The following is a 26,818-nucleotide window of genomic DNA, read 5'->3' on the forward strand; positions in this document are numbered from 1 at the left end:
TTTTTTCTTTATGACTCGATTCCAACTCGATTACCAAAAAGGCAGAAAATCAGACTTGCCCAACTCACTATTCCCACACATTAAAGCAACTACATCAAGCCATTCCACTCAGGTTTAAAAGTATAAGATGTGAGCAGAATACACTTAAAGCCTAATCTACTTTCTTTCCTGGGTATTTTCCCCTTGGAATTGGGTTTCTGCAATGAGCTGCCAACCTCAAACTACTGTCATGCCATGCCGTACGTAGTGAGGGTCAGGGGACACACACAGCCCATTTGTGCCCAGAACTGTTCCTGGCACATGGTGGTACTTTATAAATGTTTGTTGAATTAATGAGTTTGCAACTGATGCAGTGATTTAAAGAGCTCAGAGAGAAATGGGCAACTCTTGTCTCTGCCCCTCACCAAGATCCAAGACAAAAAAACCTCAGCTCTTCCCAGGTTCCATTAAGTGGCCTTTGGTTCTTGACTGAGGCCAAGAACCCAGTCATTTGGTTCTTGGCCTCAAAGACTGCCTGAGTTTTTGAGCAGACTTGGACCTCAGATGCTGAGCTTCATATTTTTTCTAAGAACCTCTTTGACACCAAGTATTGAAATAGCTTTTAGACAGCAATTGGCATTCTATCTAATTTTCTGAGAGAGAACAATTGCTTATGTAGCCCAGACATTATTTGTGTTCCAGTTATAGTTACTCATTTGGCAACACCCTCTCTACAATATGCACAGAAGAATATTCTCCTTGAATGGTGATGATATTATAAAAGAGTTTAATTGTGTACTTTCATATATTTGAATTTTATCATTTGGTAAGTGAACATTTAAATAAATTTCTTTATCATTGTTTAGTCTTAATTTACAGTCTACTTCATGCATTCAGGGTGTGACAAAAGTAGATTTACAGTTATGAGTGTGCAAAACTGTGTATTCTTGTGTTATTTATTGACTATATTATTTGCCATATGAACATCTGTGAACCTATTTTTGCCCCACCCTGTAAACTATTATCTTTCTCTTCACTTTTATTCTTTTTACAATTACTTTTATAGCGAGATAATTGACTGCAATTAATTTTTATTTGACCAGGTGGAATACGGTTATTTCACACTCAGCTCTTGCTCATTTGTTCCTCGATCAGTGTTTACCTGTCTCTAATCAGCTCCATAATGATATTGTCTAGCTCTAACTGTAATTTTTATATCAATCAGTTTTATTTACTATTTGAAATGTAACTCTTATTTAAACTATATACTAAATTTCTTGAATTTGGGTCTTGTTCAGAACAAAATTTATGTAAAAATAATGATGACATACTTTTGATGATGTAAAAATATAGGTATTACTGTTTTTTAAAAATTCAATCTTCTAGCCTAACCTAAATCTTTTTTCATTTTAATTTATCTTTTTTGAAGAAGAAGAGAGATTTGTTGTTCTGCTTATTAATGCCTTCATTGGTTGATTCTTGCATGTGCCATGACCGGGAATGGAGCCTGCAACCTTGGCATCTCGGGACGATGCTCTAACCAGCAGCTGCCCAGCCAGGGCTTAGCCTAACCTAAATCATTTGCCTCCTGCACTATATAAGGATGTATCTTGGGATAAAGAATAAAATTGTGAAAATTCTCTGGGCCTCACTGGGATGTGCAAAAGTTCATAGTTCACTTTCCAGAAAATAACTCAATAAATAAATATTCAGAAGCAGTGAAATTCTAAATCAACCAGAGGCTCCCCAGATATAGGTGTGCACTAAACTCATAAGAATCTTGACTTCCTCAGAGACCCCCAATCTACCCTAAGAAGGGATTCCTGCTGTGAAACAGAGAAACTAAGGGCTTTGGGTGAATAAAGGTGCAGACTTCTTCCACAAGATGCGACCTTCACCTAAGAGCTGGGAGCCCTCGGATCTCTCAAGGGACTGGCTTTAGGGGCGTGTTCCAATGGAGAAGACTCACAAAGCTTTGGGAAAACTGAGAAAGAAGAAAAACTAAAAAACAACCGAGACACACCACACAGCAGTTGTTTCAGACACGGTAGAAATGACGGAGGTTCCTCCTGGGGGCGGATGGCAATCTGGTCTCCACGGCTTACTCCCGAGACTGCACCTCACAAGTTTCCTATTCCCCTGACAACATACCCAGCCCGGTTCCTGCTGCCCTCAGGGCTGCTGGGTTTCTATCCACCTAAAAACATTGCCATTTTCGGTCCTGGAAGTGCTCTGACAGCTTTGACTCTGAAATGTACAAAAGAAGAGAAGCCCAAAGACTTTCTATGAGAAGATCAAACAAGAGTAAGAAGGTGGAATCTAGACAGCTCTGAGAATTGCTTTGTTTTAAAGCTGTGTAATGGGCTTGCTATTTAGATGGAGAAATGTTCAGCTTCTTTCTCTCTTTCTCTCTCTCAGATACACACACACACACACACACACACACACACTCACACAAACTAAGAATAAAACAAAACAAAATTTAAAAAAAAAACAAAAACAACACCCAAAAGAAAAAGGGAAAAGGGTAGATGAAGAGTGAGAGCAAAAAAATTAGGAATAAATTTAGTCAAGGAAGTACAAGATTTGTACACTAAAAACTGCAAAACTTTGCTGAAAGAAATTTAAAAAGACCTAAATAAAGGAAAACTATCCCATGTTCATGTATTGGAAGACTTAATGTTGTGAAGACGGTAATGCTTCCCAAAGTGATATACAGATTCATTATTATCTCAATCAGGATACCAAAAAAAATTCAGAAATCAGTTGCATTTTTATACACCAATAATGAATAACTGGAAAAACTAAGAAAACAATCCCATTTTCAATTGCGTAAAAAAAAAAAAAGCACCTCAGAATACATTTAACCAGGGCTTTTCAACTTTTTTCATCTCATGACATACATCAACTAATTACTAAAATTTTGCAGCACACCAAAAAATATACCTTTTGCTGATCTGACCAAAAAAATAGGCATAATTTTGATTCATTCACACCAGACGGCTATTGTTGTGTTGGCTGTTGTCATTTCTTTTTTTTTTTTTTTTCTTTATCCTCACTCGAGGACATTTTTCCATTTTTTGTTCAGGTAGAGTGGGAGAGAGAGAGGAACAGAGAGAGAGAGAAACATCGATGTGAAAGGGACACATCGAGTGGCTGCCACCCACACGACCAACCAGGGCCGGGGACAAACTGCAACCGAGGTACCTGCCCTTAGCGGGAACCAAACCCAGGTGTCTTTGGACCGCAGGCCAACGCTCTAACCGCTGAGCCAAACCGGCCAGGACAGCTGTTGTCATTTCTTAATTTGACAATCTAAGGGAAAAGAGGTCAGTGCCCCGTACTAAACACTCAGGTACTGAATGTTTTAAAATTTCCTGTGACACACCTGTTGAAAATCGCTGAATTTGACCAAGGAGGTAAAAGACCTGTACTCAAAAAATTATAAGACACTGAAGAAAAAAATTAAGATGCAAACAAATAAATTGAAACATATACCATGCTCATTGATAGAAAGAATTAACACTGTTAAAATGGACATACTGCCCAAAGCAATTTATAGATTCAATGTAATTCCTATCAAAATACCAATGGTGTATTTCATAGTAGAACAAGTAGTCCAAAAATTTATTTGAAACCACAAAATAGCCACAGCAATCTTGAGAAAGAAGAACAAAGTTGGAGGTATCACACTATAATATCAAACTATACTACAAGGCTACAGTAAGCATAAGAGCATGGCGCTGGAATAAAAACAGACATATAGATCAATGGAACAGAATAGAGAGCCCAGAAATAAACCTATACCTCTATGGTCAATTAATATTTGACAAAGGAGGCAAGAACATACGATGGGGTAAAGACAATCTATTTAATAAATTGTGTTGGCCATGCAAAAATAAATAAATAAATGAAACTAGACCACCTTCTTAAACTATATACAAGAACAAACTCAAAATAAAATTAAAGACATGAATGTAAAATGTGATTTTTATTTTTGAATAAAAATCCTAGAAGAAAACATAGGCATTAAAATCTTAGACATTTCTTTTAGTAATATTTTTTTCTGATATATCTTCTTGGGCAAGGGAAACTAACAAACAAAATAAACAAATGGGTCCTGGCCGGTTTGGCTCAGCGGTTAGAGCGTTGGCCCGCAGTCCAGAGAGTCCCTGGTTCGGTTCCCGCTAAGGGCACATACCTCAGTTGCAGTTTGTCCCCAGCCCCGGTTGGGGTCATGTGGGTGGCAACCAGTCGATGTGTCTCTGTCACATCAATGTTTCTCTCTCTCTTCCTCCTCCTCTCCCTCCCCCTCTATCTGAAGATAAATGCAAAAAAAAAAAAAAAAGAATGTCCTTGGGTGAGGATAAAACAAACAAAAAAATAAACAAATGGGACAATATTAAACTAAAAGTTTTTGCACAGCAAAGGAAACTATCAACAAAATAAAAAGACAACCCATTGAATGGGAGAACATATTCACCAATGATACATCTGATAAGGAGTTACTATTCAAAATTTATAAAGAACCCAATACCAAAAAAACCCAAACAATTCAATTTAAAAATGCGCTAAGGATCTAAATAGACACTTCTCCAAAGAGGACATACAAATGGCCAATAGGCAGACAAACAAAAGGATGCTCAATGCCACTAGTCATCAGAGAAATGCAAATTAAAACCACGATGAGGTTTCACATCACACCTGTCAGAATGGCCATCATCAATAAATACATAAATGGCAAGTGTTGGTGAGGATATGAAAAAAGGGGAACCCTTGTGCACTGTTGGTGGGAATGCAGACTGGTGCAGCCACTGTGGAAAACAGTATGGAATTACCTTAAAAAATTAAAAATGGAACTGTCTTATGACCCAGCCATTCCACTTCTGAGTATATATCCTAAGAAACCCAAAACACTAATTCGAAAGAAAAATGCAGCCCTATGTTCATTGCAGCATTATTCACAATAGCTAAGCTATGGAAGCAACCCAAGTAACCATCAATAGATGAGTGGATGAAAAAGCAGTGGTTCACAGGGGTTGGGTGGAGGTAAGCGAAGACAGAAAAAATTGGGGACATCTGTAATAGAGTCAACAATTTTTTAAAAAGCAATACTGCCCTGGCCAGTTAGGCTCAGTGGTTAGAGCGTTCGCCTGCAGTCCAGAGAGACCTGGGTTCAGTTCCCATTAAGGGCAGGTACCTCGGTTACAGTTTGTCCCCAGTCCTGGTTGGGTCGTGTGGGAGGCAGCCACTCAATGTGTCCCTTTCACGTCAATATTTCTCTCTCTCTCCCTCCCACTCTATCTGAACAAAAATGGAAAAATGTCCTCGGGTGAGGATAAAAAAAAAAGAAGAAACAAACAAAAAAAGCAATGCCATAGCAACTCAGGGACGGGGTGGGGGAAACAGTGGTACATATATACAATGGAATATTACTTGGCCATAAAAAAGAAAAAATCTTTCCACTTGCAATAGCATGGATGGACCTAGAGGAAATTATGCTAAGGGAAATAAATCAGTCAGAGAAAGACATATACTGTATGGTTTCATTTATATGTGGAATCTTAAGAACAATACAAATGAACACATGAAACAGAAACAGACTCATAGTTACAGAGAACAGACTGATGGTTGCCAGAGGAGAGGGAGTAGGGGTACTGGATGAAAAAGGTGAAGAGATTGAGAAGCACAGATTCGCAGTTACAAAATAGACATAGGAATGTAAAGTAGAGCATATGAAATAATAATCAATAATATAATAACTATGTAAGGAGTCAGTTGGTACCGGAAATATCCATGGGAACACTTTGTAAAGAATATGATTGTCTAACCCAGTGGTTCTCAACCTGTGGGTCACGACCCCTTTGGGGGTTGAACGACCCTTTCACAGGGGTCGCCTAAGACCATCAGAAAACATGTATTTCCTATGGTCTTAGGAACTGAGACACGGCTCCTCTGTCTGTCTCCAAGTGGGTCCGCCCACATGCAGATACGCCCACATACAACATGAGGCACTGTATTAAAGGGTCGTGGCATTAGGAAGGTTGAGAACCACTGGAACCACTATGTTGTACACCTGAAACCAATACAAAATAATATTGAATATAAACTGTAATTACAGGGTAAAAAGGACAAAGGATCTTAAAAGCAGCAAGAAAAATACAGTTAGTTACCTACAAGGGAGCTCCCATAAGGCTGTCAGCTGATTTCTCAACAGAAACTTTGCAAGCCAGAAGTGAATGACATAAAATACTCAAAATGATGAAAAGCAAGGACCTACAACCAAGTTTACCCAGAAAAGTTATCCTTTAGAATCAAAGATAGATAAAGACTTTCCCAGACAAGAAAAAGCTAAAAAGTTCATTACTACCAAAACTACATTACAAGAAATGTTAGTCTTCCAGAAGAAGAAGAAGAAGAAGAAGAAGAAGAAGAAGAAGAAGAAGAAGAACAACAACAACAACAACAACAACAACAACAACAAATTGGCAATAAATATATATCTATCAACAATTACTTTAAATGCAAATGAACTAAATGCTCCAATCAAAGATATATTGAGGCTGAATGAATAGCAAAATGAGACCCTTATATATGCTGTATTCAAGAGATTCACTTCAGTTTGAAAGACACACACAGACTACAAGTAAAGAAATGAAAAAAGATGTTTCATGAAAATGGAAACAAACAAAAGTTGGGGTAGCAATACTTATGCTAGACAAAACAGACTTTTTAAAAAAAATTTTAATTAATTAATTAATTTTTGTTACAGATGTTTCCCCTTTTCCCCCCACTGATTCCCTCCCTCCGCGCCCTCTCCCCAGCTTTGTGTCCATGTCCATTGTTCATGCACACATGCATATAAGTTCTGTGGTTTATCTTTCCCCCCACCCCCTCTTCTGGGAATAGTCAGTCTGTACCCCACTTCCACATCTCTGCGGCTACCCCATTCCTCAGACTGTTATGTTCATTATATTCCACAATTAAGTGAGATCATATGATACTTGTCTTCCTCTGTTTGGCCTGATTTGCTTAGGATGACACTTTCCAGGTCCCTCCATGTCATCTCAAAGGATAAGAGATCCTTCTTTCTTACAGCTGCATAGTAGTCCATTGTGTATATGTACCACTGCTTTTTTTATCCATACGTCTACTGATGGACATTTGGGCTATTTCCAGATCTTAGCTATTGTAAATAGTACTGCTACAAACATGGGAGTACATATATTCTTTCTGATTGGTGTTTCAGGCTTCTTAGGGTATATTCCTAGAAGTGGGATCGCTGGGTCAAATGGAAGTTCAATTTTTAATTTTTTTTTTTTATCCTCACCCGAGGACACTTTTTCACTTTTTGTTCAGATAGAGTGGGAGGGAGAGAGAGGAAGAGAGAGAGAGAGAGAGAGAGAGAGAGAGAGAGAGAGAGAGACATTGACGTGAAAGGCACACATCGAGTGGCTGCCACCCGCACAACCCAACCAGGGCTGGGGACAAACTGCAGCCGAAGTACGTGCCCTTAGCGGGAACCAAACCCGGGTCTCTCTGGACCGCAGGCTGATGTTCTAACCACTGAGCCAAACCGACCAGAGCCAATTTTTAATTTTTTGAGATAACACCATAGTGTTTTCCATAGTGGCTGCACCAGTCTGCATTCCCACCAGCAGTGTACTAGGGTCCCCTTTTCTCCACAACCTCCCCAACACTTGTTGTTTGATGATTTGTTGATGGCGGCCATTCTGACAGGTGTGAGGTGATACCTCATTGTTGTTTTAATTTGCATCTCTCTGATGATTAGTGATGTTGAGCATTCCTTCATATGTCTCTTAGCCACTGGTATGTCCTGTTTGGAGAGGTGTCTATTCAGTTCCTCTGCCCATTTTTTAATTGGGTTCTTTGTCTTCCTTTTGTTGAGTTGTATGAGCACTCTCTATATATTGGAAATTAACCCCTTATCTGATATATCATTGGCAATTATGCTTTCCCATACTGTGAGTAGCCTTTCCATTTTCATGAGTGTATCTTTTGCTGAGCAGAAGCTTTTGACAAAACAGACCTTAAAACAAAGGCTATATAACAAGAGACGAAGACGGATTCAGCAATTCCACTTCTGGATATTTACCTGAAGAAACCCAAAACACTAAATTGAAAAGACATATATGCATTCACATGTTCATTACAGCATTATTTACAATAGGCAAGATATGGAAGCAACCCAAGTGTCCGTCAATAAAAGAATGAATATAGAAGATGTGGTGCATATATACAATGGAATATGACTCACCCATAAAAAAGAATGAAATCATGCTATGGATGGACCTAGAGGATACTGTGCTGAGTAAAATAGTTTAGACAGAGAAAGATAGATGCCATATGATTTCACTTATATGTGGAATCTAAAAACAAAATAAACAAGCAGAACAGAAACAGACCCATAGATACAGAGAACATTTTGACAGTTGCCGATGGCAGGGAATTTGGGGGGGCGGGGGGATGGATAAAAGGTGAAGGGATTAAGAAGTACAAATTGGTAGTTATGGAATAGTCATGGGGATGTAAAGTACAGCATAGGGAATATAATCAATAATATTATAATAACTATGTATGATGTCAGATGGATACTAGATTTATCTAGGTCATTGCTTAGTAAGTTATATAATATCTAATCACTGGGTTGTACACCTGAAACTAATATAATATTGTATGTCAACTGTAATTGAAAAATAAAAGAATTATTTAGAGTCAAAAAGAAAAAAATTATAATAATAAAAAGAAAATATGGATATAGAGAAAGATAATTTTGGAGAATTACATGGGAACTAAAAAAATGAAAAAACAGAAGAAGGAAGGGAAGGAAAAGGAAGTGGGGAGGAAGGGAGGGAAGGAGAGAAGAAGGGAAGGAAGAGGGAGGGGTGGTAAGCAAGCCAGGCTGGATTCATATGTGGAAGTAGAGGCGGTTAGAAAGCAAGTACCTAAACCTCAACGGTTGAAGCAAGAGAAGGAGCAAGTTGATGTCAAGGAGAAAGAAAAAGGAAGACTCTAGAAGCCTCAAATTACAGGTTTCCCAAGATAAGTGGATTAGCTGGGACTTGGTTTAGACTTAACCTGCTCCTGGTTCCTCACCCTAAGTGTGCTTCACATTGCAGTTGAAACTTGAGTTGTGTAAGCTGAGTCGATTGTGTTTTTGTCCAGACCAAGAGATTTAGTTAAGAAAATACCCCAAAGGACCTGGAGGGATAAAGGCTACAATCTCAGACTCATAATCTTTGAAGCAGAAATGCAGCTGGAAGTCCCAGGAAGCCCTAGACCTGTGGCTGATCTGTGGGGCACCATTTCATTAGAGGTTTTTTTTGTGTCATGGAGACTCTGCAATGAAGATCAAGTCAGGGACATATATGTGAAGGAGTAAGGAAAAAAAAATCAGAATGCAATAAGGCAGTAGCATTTAGCACAAAATTCACCAAAGAAAAAACTACACTGTGTGCACTAATATGTTGACTACCTGAACAGCACATACAGTTGTTAGTTACCACCAACTTAACAGCTTAAAATAATGCACAGTTATTATCTCATAATTTAGGTGGGTCAGGAGTCCAGGCACAGCTTAACTGGATCCTGTGCTTAGTGTTTCACAGACCAGTTAAGGTGTCCTCTGATCTGCATTATCATCCAGAGGCTTTACTGGGGAAGAACCCAATTCCAAGGTCACTTAGATGGCTGACAGAATTCATTTCCTTTTGTTTGTAGGACTGAGGACCTTGGCTTCTTGCTGACTGTTATACAGAGGCTGTTTTCAGCTCCTAGAAGCCACCTACAGGTTCTTGCCAGGTGGACTTCCCCAACATTGGCACTTACTTCATGAAGCCAGAAAGGACAGTCTCTAGAGAGACTATGCTAGCAAGACAGAGTCTATTGGAGCATAATGTTGTCACTGTAGTAACATCCATCAACTCTGCTACATTTATTGTTTACAAGCAAGTCACAGGTCCCAAGTGCACTCAAGGGGAGAGGATCCTACAAAGATGTGAACACCAGCAGGTGGTGGGAATCATGGGGCCACCTTAAAATGTATGTCTGTCATATGTGCATATCTTTGTTGTTTCTGAAATTTTTTAAAAATATGTTTTTATTGTTTTGTGGTGTTTTTTTAAAGAGAGAGATAGAAACATCTATGTGAGGGAGCTACATGGATCTGTTGCTTCCTGCACGCCTGCTACTGGGGATTGAGCCTGCAACCCAGGCATGTGCCCTGACCAGGAATTGAACCAGGACCACTCAGTCCATGGGACAACGCTCAATCCACTAAGCCACATCGGCTGGGCGCTTTTGAATTTTTAATTAAAAATTGCAATGTGAAACACTAAAAAAGAAATAAAATTTAAACCTGGAGTATACCTAATGTCAAAGCTCATGATCTTCCACTTTAAAGTTATACGTATAGACCACGGATTAGATTCACTTTAAACTGTATTTCCAACATTTCTGAGTAAATCCCTGGAATGAAGAGTAAGAGCAAACGCCTGGGAGTCAAGTGGTTTCTAGCCACATGTGGGATGCAGGAATAGGGTTTTTACTCTCAGTTCCAGCATCAATTCAAGGAGGTTAATTTTACCATTTGTGTTTGTTACTTTTGCAGTTTTTCTGGGGACCAAAAGAGACATTGATTACTCAATAAATGTTAGTTCCTGGCATCACTGTCACCAACTTGTTTCTATAAAATGAAAGCTAGGGTATTGAGAGAAGGGAGGACATGGAAATCCTTGAGGAAGTTGTGTTTCATTGGTCCCTCACCAACCACGTTATTGTTCAATCCCCCAAACTAAACAAAACCACTAATTTCACAGGATGAAAAAAATGCGTTTGATGTTTGCCTAAACTTGAATGCATTTGGTGCCTTACTGATTTGAACTTTCTGTTTGCACTTAAAATTTTTTCCTATGATTGTCCATGATCTTTACCCAATTGCTTTTCTGAGATGTCCGTTGATTTAAATCAAGATATCAACCTTTCTCTGTTCTATACATCCAATATTCCCATCCCCCTCTCGTCATATATCTCATTTAGTGTATGATGTGTGGGGGTGTGTGTGTGTGGGGGGGACAAGGTGGGAGAGTGAGAGGACATTTACAGTTGCTTTTCATTCCAGTAGTCATCTCCATCGCTCTCTGTCTCTTATAATAGCAAATATCAGGTTTATTTGATCGTGAGCAGTGCTCGCTTCCGAAAACTGGTCTTTGCAAACTTTGTCCGCAGCAGCCTGGAGGTTTATAGGAGCCCGGTAAAGCGGGGGCCACCGCGCTTGCTCCCGGGAGGCTGGGGCTGCCCGGCCCGACGCGGCGGCCGCCACCCCCGCCCTCCCCACAGCGCACCGGGGCGCGCGTCCTTGCCCGGCCCCGTCCGCGCCGCGGCGCCGCACCGGAGCTGCCCGCGGTCACCGTGCGCCCGCGCGGGGCGGGCTGGCTGGGTGGCGGCGAGGCGCGCGGTCCGGGCGCACGGTGCTTCCTCGCGGGCCGGCGGGGCCCAGCGCGCCGGGCTGGGAAACTTCTGCGGGCATGAAGCGGGCGCTCTGCGCTGGGCCGGAGGAAAGGTAAGAAGGGATCACGGGGTGCCGTCTTCCGGAGCTGTCCGCACCCTGGCACCTCGTGGTGCTTGGGGCAACTTTGCCAGCGCGGCTTCTGCCCCGGCCCCGCCCCGGGATGGGGGCTGCGGCCGCCGGCCTCCGGGAGCGCCTGTGCTTCGCTGCCCCGCGGTCCGCGCTGCTGGCGCCGCCGCTCGGCGCCCGGCCCGGCTCAGGCCAGCTGCGAGCCTGGGGTCCGGGCGGCCGCTCGCCGCGGAGGGCCCCCCGCTGCGGGCTTCGCGCGCGCGGCCCCGGGGCTGGAGCTGTCTTTAGAGGCGAAGCGCAGCCCCCATCTCTTCTGTTGGTCCCACTCTTCTCCCAGGCATCTTTGCAGTCCAAAGAAAAAGGCCGGATTTTCGAGGGAGAAAAGCTGGTCCAAGAGGACCTGACAGTCTTAGATTTCACCTTGGCGAAGTCGAGCAGTGCGACTGGGAGTTGCCTGTCCCTCGTCTGTAAGGGGCCTGACTAGGGTTGGGGGCACTGATTTGGGGCAAGAGAAAGCTGCCTCATCAAAGGTCACCCTGACCTGTTCTATCTGGGGATCGCCCTACCAAAATAAGTAGAGGAAGGAAGGAAAGAAAAAAGAAATTTGAAAACCACTGAAATTACCTCATCACCAAGGTCGGTTACAGAGGTATAATACATATTGAGGGTCTGTATTTTAGGAAAAGATTAAAGGCACAGATCAAAATGCAGTAATAGGCCTATGACAAAAACGAAATTGTTATAGCCAGGAGACATCTGCAAAAATGAAAATTTTTATATGTAAATAATAAATGAAAAAGTAGAATTAGAAGCCCCCTTTTCAAACATAATTTAATTTGACTAAACTTTTAGAATGTGACAATCTTCCTTCCCAACTTTTTACTGTAACTCCTGTAGTTAGGTGTTTTGAATTTGCAAGCTTGCACATTGCAATTGAGTTTTATGACGTCCTTAAAAAAAGTATTGCTCTCTGTTCAACTAAGGTTCAGTGGCTATTTTCTTTTCTGTTGTTTTTAATACCAGGGACTGTTGCATGTACATATCCCTGGTGTGACAGTACAGTAAGTTGGCATTGTTCTTTGTGGAGATAGAAAACCAAACAAGAACTATATGAAAACAAAATATAAACAAAACAAAAATTGGACCTTTTTCTACATTTGCAATATGAGGTCTGGCTGATCCCACATGAACTTTAAGTCTCTTTTCTTCCCTGAGAGACTTTGTCTTTTGAAGATTTTGAGATACTAATACTAATTGAAATCTAGAGTAAGACATTATTCATGCTAAAATTGTATGCGTATACACTGGGAGACATAGTTGAGTTTCTTTCATCTAATCAGTCTCTCAAAAAAGCTGAATCATTGTGCATCCTGTGCTTCTAAATGGTGATATTCTATGCTATTAAATAAAAATGTGTTATGGGGAACCAAAATCCCATGCTTCTAACCACAAGACTGACTAATAGGATTGACACACTGGAACATTCATATCTGTTTATTTTGTAATAGTCTGCAGGAAAGATCAAGGATGGTTATGAAGCACACGCTGTAGTATATAAGCATAACAACACGGAAGCAACGTGACAGTCAAGAAGTTTCAACACTTCTTTGGAAAATATCCATGACAGATTTGGAAGCCTGCAAATTGCAACTGAAATAGATTTTTTTGTAATTATGGTTGTTGGTCAGCTGGGATTATGACTTACAGAGAGTACATAAGAATTTACAAAAGTATATTGAATCATTAAGTTTTTTTAAAGGAAAGAGGAAAATGTTTCTTTTATGTAAGAAAAATGTTTTAAAGTGAAAGTAACAATAAGTATTTTCTAAATTAAATAAATAACCCAAAGTTGCTGACTTAAAGTCCTTGTAGTAATGTTGGATCCTCCACAAACCAGAGAATTCAGGGAGTAATTCTTAGAAACCCAAAATGAGACCTCAGAAGAATAACCCCTAGTAACTCTTACAAGGACTGAAATTGGGGGTGGGGGGTGGGGCTTAAGTTCTAGAAAGATAAGCAACTGACTGAGCCTGTGGAAGAATCTTCATCTCTCTGAGCCTCATTTTCCACTCTGAACAATGTTGATAATACTAATTAAGCTGCGGAGTTGTTGTGACTCTCCCAAATAGGTCAGTGTTTGGAAGACCTAGTGAATACCTGGCACGTAGTAAGAGCACAGTTAATCTTAGTTCTCCTTATCCTCTTTAGTAGGTGTTTGTTTACTGACGGAACAAACTGTAGGATGAACAGGTTACAGTTTTTAGTTTTAATTTCAGAAAACCCCAGTGTGGCAATATCTTGATCATTGTTGAATCTGGGTAATAGGTTTATGTGGGGATTTACTATATAACATTTTCTGTTTTTGTATATGTTTAAAATAATTTGTCAGAAAAAAATAATTAAGTGTGAATCCGAAAAAAAATCCCACATTATAAGACACATTTCTAATCTTGCATTTCATTTTAAATTGCAGTTTTTAAAATTATTCTATATAGACTGGAAAGATAAACACAATTATATGAAGAGAGCTATGGGTGGGGGGTGGAACGGGAGAACAGCCCATGGTGATCTTCAGTTTTTGTGCGGAATTTTTTAGTTACAAAAAGACCAAAAATATGACAATGCTGATGTTTGTGAATTCTGGTTGTTGGGCTCATGGATTTTATTATATTTAAAAATTTTAAATGAATATAAAATCACTTTATTGTTTTATAAAATTATAAAGAATGCAGATAATACTGATATGTACAAAATAAGTAAAAGTAGTATCTCAGCACCCAAAACTAGCCATTCTTAACATTAAGTGAAGATCATTCTATATGTCTTTCTTTGCATTTATGCAAATAGAAGGATACAGCCACATTAATAGGTAATGCGCTACTCCAGACATATAAAATGTTTTGGGTTTTTGACTTTTTTTTTTTTTTAATCCTCACCCGAGGACACTTTTCTATTTTTTGTTCAGATAGAGCCAGAGGGAGAGAGAGGAAGAGAGAGAGAGAGAAACATCGACGTGAAGGGACACATCGAGTGGCTGCCACCCGCACGACCGACCAGGGCCGGGGACAAACTGCAACCGAGGTACGTGCCCTTAGCGGGAACCGAACCCGGGTCTCTCTGTACCGCAGGCCGACGCTCCAACCGCTGAGCCAAACTGGCCAGGGCTGGGTTTTTGACCTTTGATAGAAGTTCTAAATAACAAGCTTGTTTGCATTTTGATTTTTGAGACTTTAGACTGTGTTTTAAAATATTGCAATTATTTTAAAAGTTAGTATGCAACAACTGTTTTAAGTAGTTTATGTCTATTTGTACATAAGAAGTATTTTTAGCTATTTATGTATTTATTTATTTTTGTTGCTAATCCTCACCCTAGGACATTTTCCCATTGATTTTTAGATAGAGTAGAAGGGAGGGATGGGGGGAGAGAGAGAGAGAGACAGAGAGGGAGAGAGACATATCAATGTGAGAGAGACACATTGATTGGCTGTCTCCCGTACAACCCCAACCAGAGCCAGGATTGAACCTGCAACCCAGGCATGTGCACGTGACCTTGAACTGGAATCAAACCCAAGACCCTTTGATCCTCAGGCCTACACTGTAACTGATGAGTCAAACTGGCCAGGGCATATTTTTAACTATTTAAAATAGACCTCATAATTCGAAACTGGGCTTAGTGTCACCATTTGAATTTTACTAAAATGCAAGCTCCATGTGGGCAGGGATTTATTATTGAATTATTGCATATATTAATAACATTTTCCTAGACATTTAAAAGTCAATGATATAGTCAGTTATGCTATAATGCTTGTTTTGAAAGCAAGCATCATTCTAATGCAATTGAAATGTTAGGGAATGATTTGAGCATAACATGAATTTTAGACTTGTTTATGCTTGATTTAATCAGGAGAAACACCAGGTGCACACATCAAACTGCAACCAGCTAACCGGAGCCATGCAGGAATAAACAAAAAGCAAACATACACATACCTCAAATGTCTACCAGCTACCTTGATTCACCACGTGTTGTCCTGAAAGGTTGTGTTTTGCTGTTCTTTTGCACTTGTGAACTTTTCTATATAAAAACACAGTCATTGCTCTAGCTGATGTGGCTCAGTTGGTTGGAGGGTCCACCCATGCATTGGAAGGTTGGGGGTTCAATTCCCGGTCAGAGCACATACCTAGGTTTCAGGTTTGATCCTGGGTCGGGTCGCATACGGGAGGCAACCAATCGATGTATCTCTCTCACATCAATTTCTCTCCTTTTCCCCCTCTCTCAAATCAATAAAAAACAAACACACAAACAAAAACATATCCTTGGGTGAGGATTAAAACAGAAAAGGACAAGACTGCTTAGTGTATCCATGAATCCATTTCTCTGGGCATCTTTCATCCGGAACTTGTGGGGAACTTACTGCCTGACATAATAGCAGCTTTCCCAGGTAGAAGGCTTCCTGCTAGTCCCGTTAGCCTTTTCCAGGTTATGCAGAAGTCAGAAGAACCTGAAGCAGAGCATGTGGATTGTTTACTGACAGCAATCAAATGAAAAGCTTGAGAAGGAGAGTTTTATTGCTGTTCCTTCAAATCAAGAATGACAGCACATTGATGATCAAAGGACCCACCCTTATATCCCTGTGTTGCTCCAAAAACTGTAATGTTGTAAGAGGACACTTAAATCCATTGAATCTGGAACTAAAGGGAGAGAACAAGAATGCTTTTGATATGTTCTAGTAAATCCATATTTAGATTCAAACTGGACATGAAGCAGTATTTTGTGGTGGTTAAGAGGGCGGGTGCTTACATCCACCTGCCGGCAGTGCACGTGAGCGCGTTCACTTGTGTATCCTTAGACAACCTGCTGAACCTCCCTGTACCTCAGTTTTTCTCATCTGCAAAATTGGGACAATAAAACCACCTAGTTCAAAAATTTTTGATGTTTAAGGTTCTCAGAAACGTGCCTGACACATAGTAAGTAAGTGCTTAGTAAATGTTAGATGCTGGTAGTAGTAGCCACGGTGGGAGTAGTAGTCATAGTGGTATATGAGGATCAAGAACATGGCAACTAGATATTGCATTTCCCTTTGCTCAACTCATCTGAACTTGGTGGAGTCGCACAATTCAAGAATTACAGAGCTATTTGTTTTGAGTTTCTTTGGGCTGTTTTTTGTGTGTTCATCTTTGGATGTGTCTGAAATGTCAAGTATTTGCTCTATACAGAATGGCTCAGTTTTATAAGGAACTGACTAAGCTGAACGCCCACTAATGAAACATAGCATTCCAGGAATGTTGGAGATAATATATTTGTGTTGTTTGAAGTGACTAAGTTTGTGGTAAAAAGGCAAAAAAAAAAAAACCCACAACAACTTTGTGACAAATAACCACAAACTTAGTTATGAATGATATAACTATTCTGGAAGTTGCCCATGTATCTAAATGCTTAACAGTGTTGGGGCCACCTGGCTCCATGAAAGGAAAACCTATAAACTGGTGCTAGGAACCACAGTGAATTTATTTATTTATTTATTTATTTATTTATTATTGTTTAGTATTTTTTTTTTTAATCTTTACCCGAGGACATTTTTCCATATTTTGTTCAGATAGAGTGGGAGGGAGAGAGAGAGAGAGAGAAACTTCGACGTGAAAGGGACACATCAAGTGGTTGCCACCTGCACGACCCACCCGGGGCTGGGGACAAACTGCAACTGAGGTACGTGCCCCTAGCGGGAACCAAACCCGGGTCTCTCTGGACCACAGGCTGATGCTCCAGCTGCTGAGCCAAACCAGCCAGGGCTTATTTATTTATTTTTTTAATCTTCACCCAAGAACATTTTTTCCATTGACTTTTAGATAGACAGGAAGGGAGGGCGGGAGATAGAAACATTGATGTGAGAAAGACACATTAATTGGCTGCCTCCTGCATGCCCCCCACTGGGGATTTGGCCCACAACCTGGGCACATGCCCTGATCTGGAATCAAACTGGCAACCTCTTGATGCATGGGTTGATGCTCAACCACTGAGCCACACCAGCCGGGCAAAATAACTTCTTAATACATCTGGCACGTACCTGCTGAGTAAGTGTACCTCCTTGAGGATACGTAGAGAAAGCCAGCTTTAAGGAAATTATTATTTTGCATATGGAACACATAGCAAAGTTGAGGTCTGATTCCAATTAACGAGAAGAATATTGACGGAATTTTGATCGTCTGGGTTTTCTGGCAACCACAACTAACTCAATACTACAATTACCAAAGTTGTTTTGTTTTGTTTAAAGAATAGTTTTATTGATTTTTAGAGCAAGAGAAACATCAATGTGAGAGAGTAACATCGATCGGCTCCCTCCTGCACGTCCCCACGTCCACCCAGGGATGCAGCCCACATCCCTGGTGTGTGCCCTGACTGGGAATCGAACTGGCAACCTTTGGTGCACGTCTGGGATAACACCCAACCAACTGAGCCACACTAGCCAGGGCCAAAGTTGATTTTAATCAGATCTGTAATTCCACTGCTTTAGTTAAGGAGCTCAAGGTTGTGAGAAGACAAAAGGATTCCCCTCTGAATTTGGAGTTGTGCCAGACATTTTAAATAAGTGATGTCCCAACTCCTTTGTGTTTTTGTACTGAACTATCTTGGATGTTGGGATCTTCTCCACTTCAGTTCCCCCAAGTGACAGAACATGTTAGACCATCCATTAAGTTGGTTTGAGACTGGGAATCCAGAAGGCAGAGTGCTTGCTCCTCTACACCAGCGGTTTTCAACCGGTGTGCCGTGGCACACTGGTGTGCCGCAAGGATTTTTACAACATGCAGTACCTGACTATTCAGTCGGAAGCATTGACTTCTTTTCCCTTAGATTGTCAAATTTAAAAAATGACAGCCAACACAATAGCCATCCAGTGTGAATGAATCAAAATTATAGCTAATTTTTAGTCAGATCGGCAAAATATATATATTTTTTGGTGTGCTACAGAATTTTAGCAATTAGTTTGTGTGCCGTGAAATGAAAAAGGTTGAAAAACCGCTGCTCTACACTAGTGTATTCAAGCAACAGTGGTTGAATGCCAGGGGTTAGAAATACAAAAACATTTCTCTTTGTCCTTTTGGATTTTCGGAATCTAGGAGAGGAAATTAGTCAGTGTTGAATAACACTAAAGCAAAGCAAATCATCCCACCAGTGGCTTCCCATGCCGTGTCCTTGCGGTATTCTAAGCGTTATGGATTGAGTAGTACAAGCGGATAGAGCAGGTCTTAAACACCCGTGTTAGGATTATTTTCCTGCCAAACCAGTTCTGGCAGAATATCCCACTTTGGTCTCGCAGCACATTAATATATTGAATCGACGTCCTTGAAAGGTGGCATTGGCTGCTGGACAGGTCTGGACTGAGCGAGACACTCGAGCTCCCACCCGCTGTGCTGACTTACTGCCTCTTTCACTTGAAGCAAGCGACTTAATCTTGTGCCTGCTCTTCTGGTTTGTAAACCGGTATGATGATTTAGCTCCTGCCTCCCCCGTGACAGTCAGTGTGATGCAATGAGATAGATAATAATGTACAGGTTCTGAACAGATCGATGCAGTTTCTGAGCTAATCATCAGTTTGCCACTAAGTTTATATCACATTTCACTGATCATCCTTATAAATTCCTTTATATAGTTACTCAGGGTCTTAAATTTTAAAAAGAAAGGGGAGGGGCACTTTGAATTACTGTGTTTATTTGCATTCAAATTTGTTTCCATTATTTGTAGCTCTGTGTGCTAACTTCTGTTGTAGGGAAGAGAGATTTTGTGGCTTAATATATCCATTATGCCACTTTGGCATTCCAGCGTTTATTTACCCAAAAACATGACTTCGGGCCTACAAGCCGTTCGCAGCTGGTTGATGAATCACGTTCAACATTCATATAGCACAGAGCAAAGGAACAGTCATGCTCATCACCTGCCCCTGTCAGTCCTTCCTCTTCTAATAAAGTGCATCTGTTTTGGTGACTAAAGAAAAACACACCAAGCAGAGAACATCTGGGTGTGGAGTAATGTAATCAGGGCAGTGATACAGTATCAAGGATAGAAGATGGCTCAGCAGCAGCTTGTTGAAACAGAAGCCGACTGGGAAGGACCCGAAGCGTAGTTATAATCATAGAGGGTCACACTCCTTGAATGTACATGGCCCAGTCTGTCCCCAGTCAAGATTTTAAGGGGACAAGATATCCATAATCTCCCTTCTGAACTGCCACAATGGGTTCCATGGCCTCTCCCCATTAGGACCAGTTTAACATTCTGTGGAGGATTATACATCTTTAAGGGAGTTCAAACCAAAGTCCAGATCTCCACGAGCACTGTTCCTGTTGGCTCCAGCGGCTCGGTTTGGTGTCCTGAGCAAGTGATGAACTGAAAACAACCTGGTTTTAAAAGTAAAACAGCAGGGACATTGACATTTTGCCGTCCAGAATTTTACAGTTCTCACTACTCGTGTTTTTAAATTTTTTCTTTGACTATACAGTAGCATATACTTGTGTGTTTTATTTAAAAGAGGAGAAATTAAACATGTTCAGGGTGCCTGTCTGCCTTGAGCCTCATCATCTCAGAATGTTGGGGAGAGGTGATAATTAGGGGGATATGGACTGTTTTAAATGTATTAGAGAGCGAGTTGAGTAATAACAACGGTATCACTGTAAGTACTAGGTCTGTGTGGTTGTTATTATTTCTATGCTTCTTTTAATGGCCCACCTGGCAGCACTCTGAAAATCATTACTGCTGAGGAAAGGGTTCCTGTCTAAGATGGAAACTCGGGACTTCAACAGCAGCATCTCTGTCTCCATTTCTAGTTCTGTCGGTGATGACGCTGTTCCTCTTTTTAAACTTCAGCTACGTCATTTTCACCTCTCTGTGTGTGTTTTTTCTGTGAAACAAAATTTGTGATACCTGATGTTTTATTAACAGGTGTTCTGGAAATAATCTGTCTCAAAAGTTCAAGGGTTTTGAATGTTAATTATGACTTTAAAAAATCAATCTAATGAATGCTTCACATTGAGACCGTTTATTGTTAAGAAACCTAGTGGTAAATGATACATATCCTACAGCTCTGTCATCATGGTTACATATGTGACTCAGATCACATATTAGCATTTTTACCATATGGCTGAAAGGGTAGAGAATACGTGTGTAGGGGAACAAGTCGGTAACATTTTGACCATCTGGTAAATAAATATGCAAGTAGCAGGAATTTTAATATTTATTCAGTGATAGGGATGCATCCTTTAATTTGAAATAGCCTCTAATGCAATAAAGTAGAACTGAATTTATATTTCTCAAATATTTTTTTAATTTTGTAGCTTTTTCACATTTATAGTCTATGTGCTCTTAAAATCTGACTTCAATTATGTGTTTCTTATGTTTATTTATTTATTAGGGGTCCTTAAAGTGCCTAATGTAAAACATCTTTTAGGAGAGGCCACTGGATGGGATCCAGCCTATGAGCTCAAGTGCTGACATTCTGCTCTGACATCGACCACTGTGTGGTCTGGGATAAATTACTTGGCCTCTCTGAGCCTCAAATTCTTCATCTGTAAGGAGTGAATAGCCCTGGCTGGTGTTTCTCAGTGGTTAGAGCATAGGACCATGCAATGAAGGGTCTCGGGTTTGATTCCTGGTCAAAGGCACATACCTGGGTTGCAGGTTAGATCTCTAGCCCTGGTCGGGGTCATGTGGGAGGCAACCAATTGATGTGTCTCTCTCACATTGATGTTTCTCTCTTTCTTTCTCTCTCTCTCTTTCTCTACCCCTCCCTTCCACTCTCTCTAAAAATCAATGGGAAAATGTCCTCAGCTGAAGATTAACAACAACAATAAAAAAGAGTGAGTAACATATTTTCAAACAGTATCTCTCAAAGGGCCATGGAGGGCCATAGATTGATGCATCAAACTCATGTGGGAAGCTCGTCCCAAAATACCAACATAGTAGCCCCTCCTTCCAGAGAAGATTGAGTCAGTATGTCTTGGAAATAATCTATGAATCTGCACTTTTAGTCACTCTCCCAAGTGATCCTGAGGTACACTGAACTATTGTTATGGAAACTAGTAGATTATAGCACTTAGCTCCCTTGAAAAATATGTAGTTAGCTAATCCTAACAAATACTAAAATGTCTGTTAATGATTTATTATTATTAATAAGCATAACTCTAAAATATACTTTTCATATCCTAGAAATTTAACATGACAGCATTGGTGCTTAAAATATTCAAACTTTATTGAAAATAAGAGTTCAGCTTGAACAAGTAATGCTAGTGATTCATTAAATATGTGTCTCAATTCTCCTTGTTTAATTAGACCCTTTTTTTCCCCTTCTTGCACAGGAAACCACAAGTATCCGTGGACTGGATCTAAATCAGGAGCCCAGATGAACTTGCAGAAGCTAGCGTGGGATTCTCAGTTCTTCATACACGCCAAACCCTTAATCACCACAACTCCAGTGTCTAGGCTTTCTCCGTTTTTATGAGGATTTAGCAAACCTCGGATGATGGAAAAGCAAAGGACTTAATCCTCACTTCTGTATCATCTAACATCAATGGGAAGGTGAACTAGATGGTAGTACAGCCATGGAAAGAAACTCAAGTCTATGGAAGGACCTAACAGATGAACACCCAGTCTGCACAAGCTGGAAGCGAGAGGCCGAAGGAGCCATTTATCATCTCGCCAGCATTTTATTTGTAGTGGGTTTCATGGGTGGCAGTGGATTCTTCGGACTCCTTTATGTCTTCAGTTTGCTGGGGCTGGGTTTTCTCTGCTCTGCTATCTGGGCTTGGGTAGATGTCTGTGCAGTCGACATATTCTCCTGGAATTTCGTACTCTTCATTATCTGCTTCATGCAGTTTGTTCACATTGCATACCAAGTGCACAGCATAACCTTTGCCCGAGAATTCCAGCTGTTGTACAGCTCCATTTTCCAGCCTCTGGGGACCTCCTTGCCCGTCTTCAGAACAATCGCTCTGAGCTCTGAACTGGTTACTTTGGAAAAGGAGCACTGTTATGCCATGCAGGGGAAGACCTCCATTGACAAACTCTCTCTGCTTGTTTCAGGAAGGTTTGTACTCTTGGTGCTTGAATGTCTTTCTTCTACAATAGTTACTAGCTTGGCTTCCTTTCTGCCACGTTTTCTATCTCACTGTAGCATAATTCCGGTGGCATTTAACACCCTGAGGCATGAGAAAGCCCCTCAAGCAGGAGTCACGGACATAGGCATTTAGAGTTCATGGTATTATCCTGAAGAAATAACTTAGAGCATTAATGTTTCTTTTTAGAAATCAAATGTATGAATTGATTTGTCTGGATATGCCGTGTGTTTCCAAGCTAATTACTGAAAGTCAAGAAGAGTATTGAATTCATACAATACTTATTTTGGCATGCAAAGTAATTTAGATGCTCATAGAGCATTCTTTCTAGTAATAAAGAACATTAAATGTTATAATGATTAACTCTTTCAGTAATTTCTAGCAATTGCCCATTTGATAGAAGCAAGGTGGGTGTACCTCATTTTATATATGCACACATGTACACAGAGTTGAACAACACAGGGCTAAGAACGCTGACTTTCGCAGAATTAAAAATCCATGCATAACTTTTGACTCCCCAGACTACTTAATAGCCTACAGTTGACGAAGCCTTACCCATCATTTAAACGGTTAACACATATTTTGCATGCTATATATATTATATATTGTATTCTTACAGTAAAGTAACCAAGAGAAAATGTTATTAAGAAAGCTATAAGAAAGAGAAAATATATCAACAGTTTTTTTTTTTTGTGTTTTTTTTTTTTAATCCTTACCCAAGGATATTTTTCCATTTATCTTCAGATAGAGAGAGAAAGAGAGGGAGGGAGAGAGAGAAACATCGAAGTGAGAGAGACACATAAACTGGTTGCCTCCTGCATGACCCTGACCAGGGCCAGGGATGAACCGTAACCGAGGTATGTGCTCTTGACCAGAATCGAACCTGTGACTCTTTGGTCCTCGGGCCGACACTCTAACCACTGAGCAAAACCAGCCTGGGCGTATCTACAGTTTTTATTGGGAAAAAAATCACATATAAGTGGACCTGCAAAGTACATGCCCGTGTTGTTCAAGGGTCTATACACACACACACACACACTTTGAAAACAGAAAGTTTGGAAAAGGAAGCAATATGATTATTTATGTTTTTTAAAAGGTTCAGTATTTGATTTTCAGAGGTATTTACAGTGGTGCTCCTTTGTGTTCTTCAGTGTTGTACTTAATTTAAAATCTGGCTGAGTTCACTGAAACTTTCTACTGAAGTATAATATGCATGCATAAATGGGCGCGTACCATAAATGTACAGCATGATGAGTTTTCTGATGAATTTCGCCCAATGTTCCAGAACACTAATTGTGGGAGAAGCATCAGTACATGAATCTTATAGGAGATTTGCCACTTATTGTAATGTAGGAATTCAATATTTGCCCTTTAAAACTTTAATAGCCAAAAAGGTCATCAGAGATCTGAAATATTGCGCCGTCCCCTTGCCCCAATCATGTGTTGGCTTTCTCCTTCCTCATAAATGCTGTTCTTTGTGTTTGGGTAGGATCCGAGTGACAGTTGATGGCGAATTTCTGCATTACATTTTCCCCTTCCAGTTCCTGGATTCTCCTGAATGGGACTCACTGAGACCCACAGAGGAAGGTGTTTTTCAGGTAAGGGATAGCGAGAGTACAGAGTGAACATGCCTTTTCCAAACAGATAAACACATCAGCAGGTGACAGAGGAATAATTTATATTTAACTTTGGAATGTACTATGTAGCTTGACTTCCCAAAGCCATTTGACTCTTGCTGACTAATGTCACTTTTTGGAGTCCAGCAGCAAGAAAAATGGGTATTTCATATGACAGGAAGCAGTCACAAAAAATAGTCTTAATTTTTTTTTTTTTTTTGCTTAACTGCATATATGGAAATTAAAATTATAAAAATCTGCCCTGGCCGGTTTGGCTCAGCGGTTAGAGCGTCGGCCTGCGGTTCCCGCTAAGGGCGCGTACCTCGGTTGCAGTTTGTCCCCGGCCCTGGTCGGTTGTGCGGGTGGCAGCCACTCGATGTGTCCCTTTCACATCGATGTTTCTCTCTCTCTCTCTCTCTGTTCCTCTCTCTCCCTCCCACTCTACCTGAGCAAAAAATGGAAAAATGTCCTTGGGTGAGGATAAAAAATAAATAAATAAATAAAATAAAATTATAAAAATCTGCCCGTATTACAAAATAAGTGATTTTTTAAATTTAAAAATGCTGATGGATTGCAGGTGTTTTCTAGCAACAAAATGCTAAACTTTCTGCTGCATGTCTGGTAGTTTTGAAAGATAATCAGTTCAGCCTGGCTGGTGTGGCTCAGTGGAGTAAGCGTCGGCCCATGGACTGAGAGGTTCCAGTTTATTTTTATTTTTTTATCCTCCTCACCCGAGGACATTTTTCCATCTTTTGTTCAGGTAGAGTGGGAGGGAGAGAGAGGAACAGAGAGAGAGAGAAACATCGATGTGAAAGGAACACATCGAATGGCTGCCACCCGCACAACCGACCAGGGCCGGGGACAAACTGCAACCGAGGAACATGCCCTTAGTGGGAACCGAACCCGGGTCTCTCAGGACCGCAGGCCAATGCTCTACCGCTGAACCAAACTGGCCAGGGCGAGGTTCCAGTTTAATTCCGGTCAGGGCACGTGACGGGATTGCAAGCTCAATTCCCAGTAGGAGGCTTACAGGAGCTGACCAATGTTTCTCTCTCACATCAATGTTTCTATCTCTGCCTTCCTCTCTGTCTAAAAACATCAATGAAAACATTAAAAAAAAAAAAAAAAGATAATCAGTTCAGTAGGTTCTATTATGGTATATACTGTTTTCCTATGATTAATACATGTAACATACATGTGTGTCTACAAATATAAATGTATATACATATGCAGAATAGGTAAATAAATTCTATTTTATACTTTTGAAACTGGATTAGGGTTAAATGTCCACAGTCTTTAGTACTGACCCTCTGTAACATTAGCCAACTGTATTATTGTTTAGTTATAAGTAGCTCTTGCTTCAATAAAATGCAGAATATAGATATCTGAACTTAAAAAAACAGATCTATTGGAGATAGGCACAATGTTGTGACTATTCATGTTATAAATTATATATAATAAAAATTTTGTAGTTATATGTATATGCATATTTTTTCATTGATTTTTCTTTAGAGGGAGAGAGAGAAATACCCACTGGCTACCTCCTGCATGCCCCTTGCAGGGGATCGAGCCTGCAAGCAGGGCCCTGACTGGGAACTGAACCTGCAGCTTCTTGGTGCAAGGGGTGACGCTCAGCTAGCTGAGCCACCCCTGCCAGGCTGTAGTTTCTCTTCTATTTTTACAATATGTTTAGGGTCAATTGGTTTTTTAACCTAAAAAAGCAGAAGGGAAATTTATTTACAATTTGGGGCACAAAAAAAAATGTGACAGAACTTTTCTTGCTCCCTAATCTCTGTTTATATGTGGTTGTGTTGTTTTCAGGTGACCCTCACAGCAGAAACTGATTGTCGATACGTGTCTTGGAGGAGAAAGAAATTATATCTGCTCTTCGCTCAGCATCGCTACATCTCTCGCCTGTTTTCAGTTTTAATTGGCAGTGACATTGCAGATAAGCTCTATGCCTTGAATGACAGGGTGTACACAGGGAAAAGGTACCACTACGATATCCGGTTACCCAACTTCTATCAACTTTCAAGTCCTGGAAAGCCCAGATCACCCCTGATAGGACATTTTCGGAATTCCAGACAATACTGTGATAAGTGACATCGAAATCTGAAGTTTTATAATTATTTTAAAAAGACTCTCTTCATCATTCCCCAAATGAAATAAGAAAATACAGTTAATTGAACTCACTAATATTTTTATAAATCAAACTCCGAGGCAAGATGCCACTGCCAGCTATTTTATTCATCTCAACTTCTGCATTGCGAATACACTTTACCACTTTTCCTGTATTTCTTGTTTGAGTAAATGCGGGGGAGGATGGATCCCGGCAGTTTGTCCTTTTCTGCATCAGAAGTGGGAGAACGAAATTCTGCATTCTCAGATATTTCTTCAGATTTATTCAAATCTGTTGTCTTGCCCTGCTGAGTTAGTGAGGCTTCTCCCCGAGCAGTCAGTAAGGACTCAGTGGGAGAAGGTGTTGATGTGGAAACATGTGTTTCCAGAATTCACCTTTTGCTACAACCTC

At 40.4% G+C, this 26,818-nt stretch overlaps 1 protein-coding gene across 1 annotated transcript; it reads left to right on the forward strand.

Moving 5' to 3' along the window:
- Nucleotides 1-11,508: 11,508 nt before the first annotated feature.
- Nucleotides 11,509-26,579, forward strand: POPDC3 (popeye domain containing 3). Its single transcript, XM_036248806.1, has 4 exons — nucleotides 11,509-11,560; nucleotides 21,917-22,644; nucleotides 24,162-24,270; nucleotides 26,110-26,579. The coding sequence occupies exons 2-4, from the start codon at nucleotides 22,160-22,162 to the stop codon at nucleotides 26,389-26,391; spliced, it is 876 nt and encodes a 291-aa protein (XP_036104699.1). The 5' UTR covers nucleotides 11,509-11,560; nucleotides 21,917-22,159; the 3' UTR covers nucleotides 26,392-26,579.
- The last annotated feature ends 239 nt before the right edge of the window (nucleotides 26,580-26,818 follow it).

Source organism: Molossus molossus, unplaced genomic scaffold (genome assembly GCF_014108415.1).
Source record: "Molossus molossus isolate mMolMol1 unplaced genomic scaffold, mMolMol1.p scaffold_m16_p_8, whole genome shotgun sequence".
Taxonomy (NCBI): Eukaryota; Metazoa; Chordata; class Mammalia; order Chiroptera; family Molossidae; genus Molossus; species Molossus molossus.

What these genes read in the sequence shown, in the direction of transcription:
- POPDC3 (XM_036248806.1), top strand. Translation starts at nt 22,160, where the DNA reads ATGGAAAGAAACTCAAGTCTATGGAAGGACCTAACAGATGAACACCCA. An exon ending in TCTCTGCTTGTTTCAGGAAG is followed by an intron (nt 22,645 to 24,161) that starts GTTTGTACTCTT and finishes GTGTTTGGGTAG; the next exon opens with GATCCGAGTGACAGTTGATG. An exon ending in CAGAGGAAGGTGTTTTTCAG is followed by an intron (nt 24,271 to 26,109) that starts GTAAGGGATAGC and finishes TGTTGTTTTCAG; the next exon opens with GTGACCCTCACAGCAGAAAC.